This window comes from Vipera ursinii (genome assembly GCF_947247035.1).
Source record: "Vipera ursinii genome assembly, chromosome: 1".
NCBI classification, from domain to species: Eukaryota; Metazoa; Chordata; class Lepidosauria; order Squamata; family Viperidae; genus Vipera; species Vipera ursinii.
This window is the reverse complement of record NC_139512.1, coordinates 271,032,300-271,035,892: the sequence shown is the minus strand read 5'-3', so window position 1 is coordinate 271,035,892 and position 3,593 is coordinate 271,032,300. Positions and strand designations below refer to the sequence as shown.

Here is a 3,593-nt window from a genome sequence, read left to right as displayed (position 1 = left end):
GCACATGATTTTTGTTTATAATTTGGGAAATAACTTTTTCCTTAATAAATCTCCATTCTTATATAGTTAAGGTGAAGCATCAAATATGATTTTATTGCTGGAGTTAGCATTTCTTATAGCTCAGTATGTCATTAATTAAAAAGGTAAAACTTATGAAGAAAAGTTGTATTTTAAAAGCATCAGTTGCTTTAGTTCATTAGCATTATTTCATTCTAGCACTAGTACTATAGTTAATATTGCTACTAAAGTCCCCATGATTTGTCAGTTGTGGGAATACGTCATAAATTGTTTATTGTTTATAATCTATAGGTTTTTAAATCATGAGATTTTTAAAAACAGATATTTTAGAAGTGAAAGCAATATGATCTAACAATTTAGTATTTAGACTTGATATGTTGATCAATCCTGTGAACTCTTTAGAACTGTCCATATTTCTGTAATGCTGTGTGAGCTACAATGTAATAATTTAAGTCCTAGTAGCATGAAAAGATTCTGGTTAAAAAACACTACACCATAGAATGTCCTGGGTCATGACTTTATTGAAACAGCCAATATTCACAATTTTTCTTGGAAATAAATGAAGATTTATTTTTAAGTAGCAAGAACTTCAGTCAAATGTACCTACTGATCAATCATACACATTGGCTTGGAATTATTTTGGCCGTAAAAAAAATTGTTAGGTTTTGACAATTCAGTTCTAAGTAGCCATCTTAATGCATTTTTCATTATTTACAAAAATAGTTCTGCATTTCCCTAAGGATGTTTACAAATTTAATTAAGATTTCTCCAAATAACAAAAGGTGTTTCTTTGCCAATAAATGTTAAGTATCAGGTACATTTAATTTTGGATCCTTTACCTCTATAAGACTGTTGTATAATATCCAATACAGGTGTTAAGCAAGAAATGCAGTATATATTTTTCTCAAGCAAACGTGCAGTAGCAAAAATGCATAATTATTTGGATATAATCTTACAAAGAGATGGGATTATGAAAAGCTACATATGATCAAAACGAGTTCCTGATTTCGTAGGAAGATTTGTTATATATCTCTACAATACTTCATTCCAGTTTTAATAAATTATTTCAGAATACACTGTGAAATTATATGCGTTGTCCAGTAATATATGAGGAGACAGGAAGAAGGGTTTCAAGAAGTTGGTTCCATCCATCAGTTCTTATAAGTTTTGAAATTAATTTGAGGAATATAGAAGCCTATCTCACTAAATGATGGTATTTTTATTCTTTCATCTCAGTCTTAGAAAAGTAATCATTTATGGAGAATAAACACTTCCATTTTGAAACCTGAATTGCTTCCTTGGGTGGGTACAAGTTCTGAGGGAATGGGCCGTACTTGGCCTTTAAATGACATACAGACGGAGTACCCCTCAACAGGTAGGCGGGTTTAGCAAAATACATGCCAATGTTAACAAACACAATAGAGATTCTTACTCCCATGGATTTTTTTAATGAAACATTTATACAGTGCGCGGCACCTTTTGGAAGGACTTTTGGTTCCGCGAAATTTCTGTTTCTGTACCTTTGATTTGGGAGCCTTGCTTCAGTATCTGGCAGCAAGACATTTATTCTGCTTGGAAGTGGGAAAGCTAGTTAGGATATCTCCAGGTCCGCTTGATTAATCTCGACAAATCTAAGCAGCATCCTGTCTGGTTGGGTCTTTTGTTATCAAGTCCCCAGGAAATTCTCCTAAATCGGCGCCGATTCTTCCTCCTGCCTGCCTGCCCACTGTCCTCTGAGTCTCCCCTCCTGCCTAGGGGGTCCGGCTTTCCTAAGAGCGCACAGACTCGACGGAACCAGATCATTCTGTGAGGGTCGGCTCTGCTTTGTCCACCCCACTGAAGCTTTGCACCGGCACGCCACAGGGCTGTGTGCTTAGCCCCTACCTGTACTCTTTATACACTTATGATTGTGTATCATCTGACCCATCCACTGCGATAATCAAGTTAGCAGATGATACAACTGTGGTGGGTCTTATTACAGGTGGGGATGAGACAGCATATAGGGCGGAGGTACAAAAACTATCCATATGGTGTAGTAACAACAACTTGCACCTAAACATCGGCAAGACGAAAGAATTGGTGTTAGACTTCCGGAGAAAAAAGGAGGAACCTGTCCCACTTTACATTGGAGAGAACTGTGTAGAGAGAGTTTCCTCCTTTAAATTTCTGGGAGTCTACCTCTGTGAAGATCTGACCTGGAAAGTTAACACAACTCAGGTGGCTAGAAAGGCCCAACAGAGGCTTCACTTTCTTAGGGTCTTGCGGAAGAACAGGGTAGAACAACAGCTAATGACCCTCTTTTACCGGTCTACTATAGAGAGCGTCCTCTCGTACGGTATTGTGGTTTGGTATGCCGGTCTGACAGCCACGGATAGGAAAGTATTACAGAGGGTAGTGAGCACAGCACAAGACATTGTGGGCTGTTCCCTGACACCACTGGATGACATTGCCAGGGCTCGCTGCCTTGGAAGAGTGAGGAAGATTCTCAGGGATGACTCACACCCTGGATGGTATCTCTTTACTCTCCTACCATCCGGTAGGAGATATAGGAATATAGCCAGCCGTACCAAGAGGCTGAAAAATAGCTTTTATCCATGGGCTGTTAGGCTTTGAAATGGGACATAATCTTATGCAGAATTGACTTGGGAGGCCGGTGTGTGATGTAGTTGGTTCACATAGTGTGGTGGGATGGAGGGTTTGTTGTCACTGTGTGTTTGGGGGGGAGAGAGTGGGGGGGGGGAGGCTCAGCTAATCTCAATGTACACATGTTGCACTTTGACAATAAAGGTTTATTATTATTATTCAGGGATCGAACGGAGAGCAAAAGAGCGAAGACAAGACGCGACAGCGTCTCTCTGCCGGCCAAGTCACGTGGCCTTCACCGGCCAATCCCGTCCACCTTCTCCCTATTCGCTCGATAGAACGTGGCGGCGGCCGGTGACGTCACGGGCACCCCGCAGTCGAACGGGGATCTCCCTGAGCGCGTCCCTCCCTTCTTCTCTTGCCCCCCTCCCCCTCCGCTCCCCCAGTCCCAGGGTCTTTGCTCTCCGTCTCCTTTGCTCCGAGGACGCCCATGCTGCTTCGTTTCGGCGTGATTCTTCCCGCCCGTCTGGCTGAAGGCGGGACGGTGCTTTGCGTGTCGGGGTCGCGGCCGGAGCTGGGTCAATGGGACCCCAAGCGGGCGCTGGCCATGAAGCCCAGCCGGCCGCTGGCTCCCTTGCCTGCTCAAGAACCAGTCTTGTGGCTCGGCGAGGTGGCGCTGCCCGAGGAAGAGGCCGCGGACACCTTTTGGTACAAATTCCTCAGGCGGCTCGAGACCGGAGACGCCGTCTGGGAAGGTAACACGCGCTCCAAGTCCCGTGCGCTCCTTCTCGGCGGTGCCCAGTGACGTGCGCGCGCGCGCGCGCCCCTGCTTGCGGGCTAGAATCGAGGCCGCGGCCGCGTCCCCGCATTCGAACGAACCTTTATTGTCAAAAGTACAACTATGTGTACGTTGAGAGTAGCATTACCTTCTCTTGGCTCTTTCCCTCTTACTAAGAAGAGGAACGGGAACCACCTTACGCACTGCTTTTTCG

The 3,593-nt window shown here is 44.1% G+C and overlaps 1 protein-coding gene across 1 annotated transcript in view; it reads left to right on the top strand.

Moving 5' to 3' along the window:
* The first annotated feature begins 2,983 nt into the window (after positions 1-2,983).
* The window catches only part of EPM2A (EPM2A glucan phosphatase, laforin), a 55,557-nt gene continuing 54,947 nt past the window's right edge, over positions 2,984-3,593 (top strand). The window contains exon 1 of the mRNA XM_083367478.1: positions 2,984-3,356. Coding sequence (XP_083223604.1) covers positions 3,092-3,356 — 265 coding nt within the window. The 5' untranslated portion in view covers positions 2,984-3,091. The remainder of the gene's footprint in view (positions 3,357-3,593) is intronic.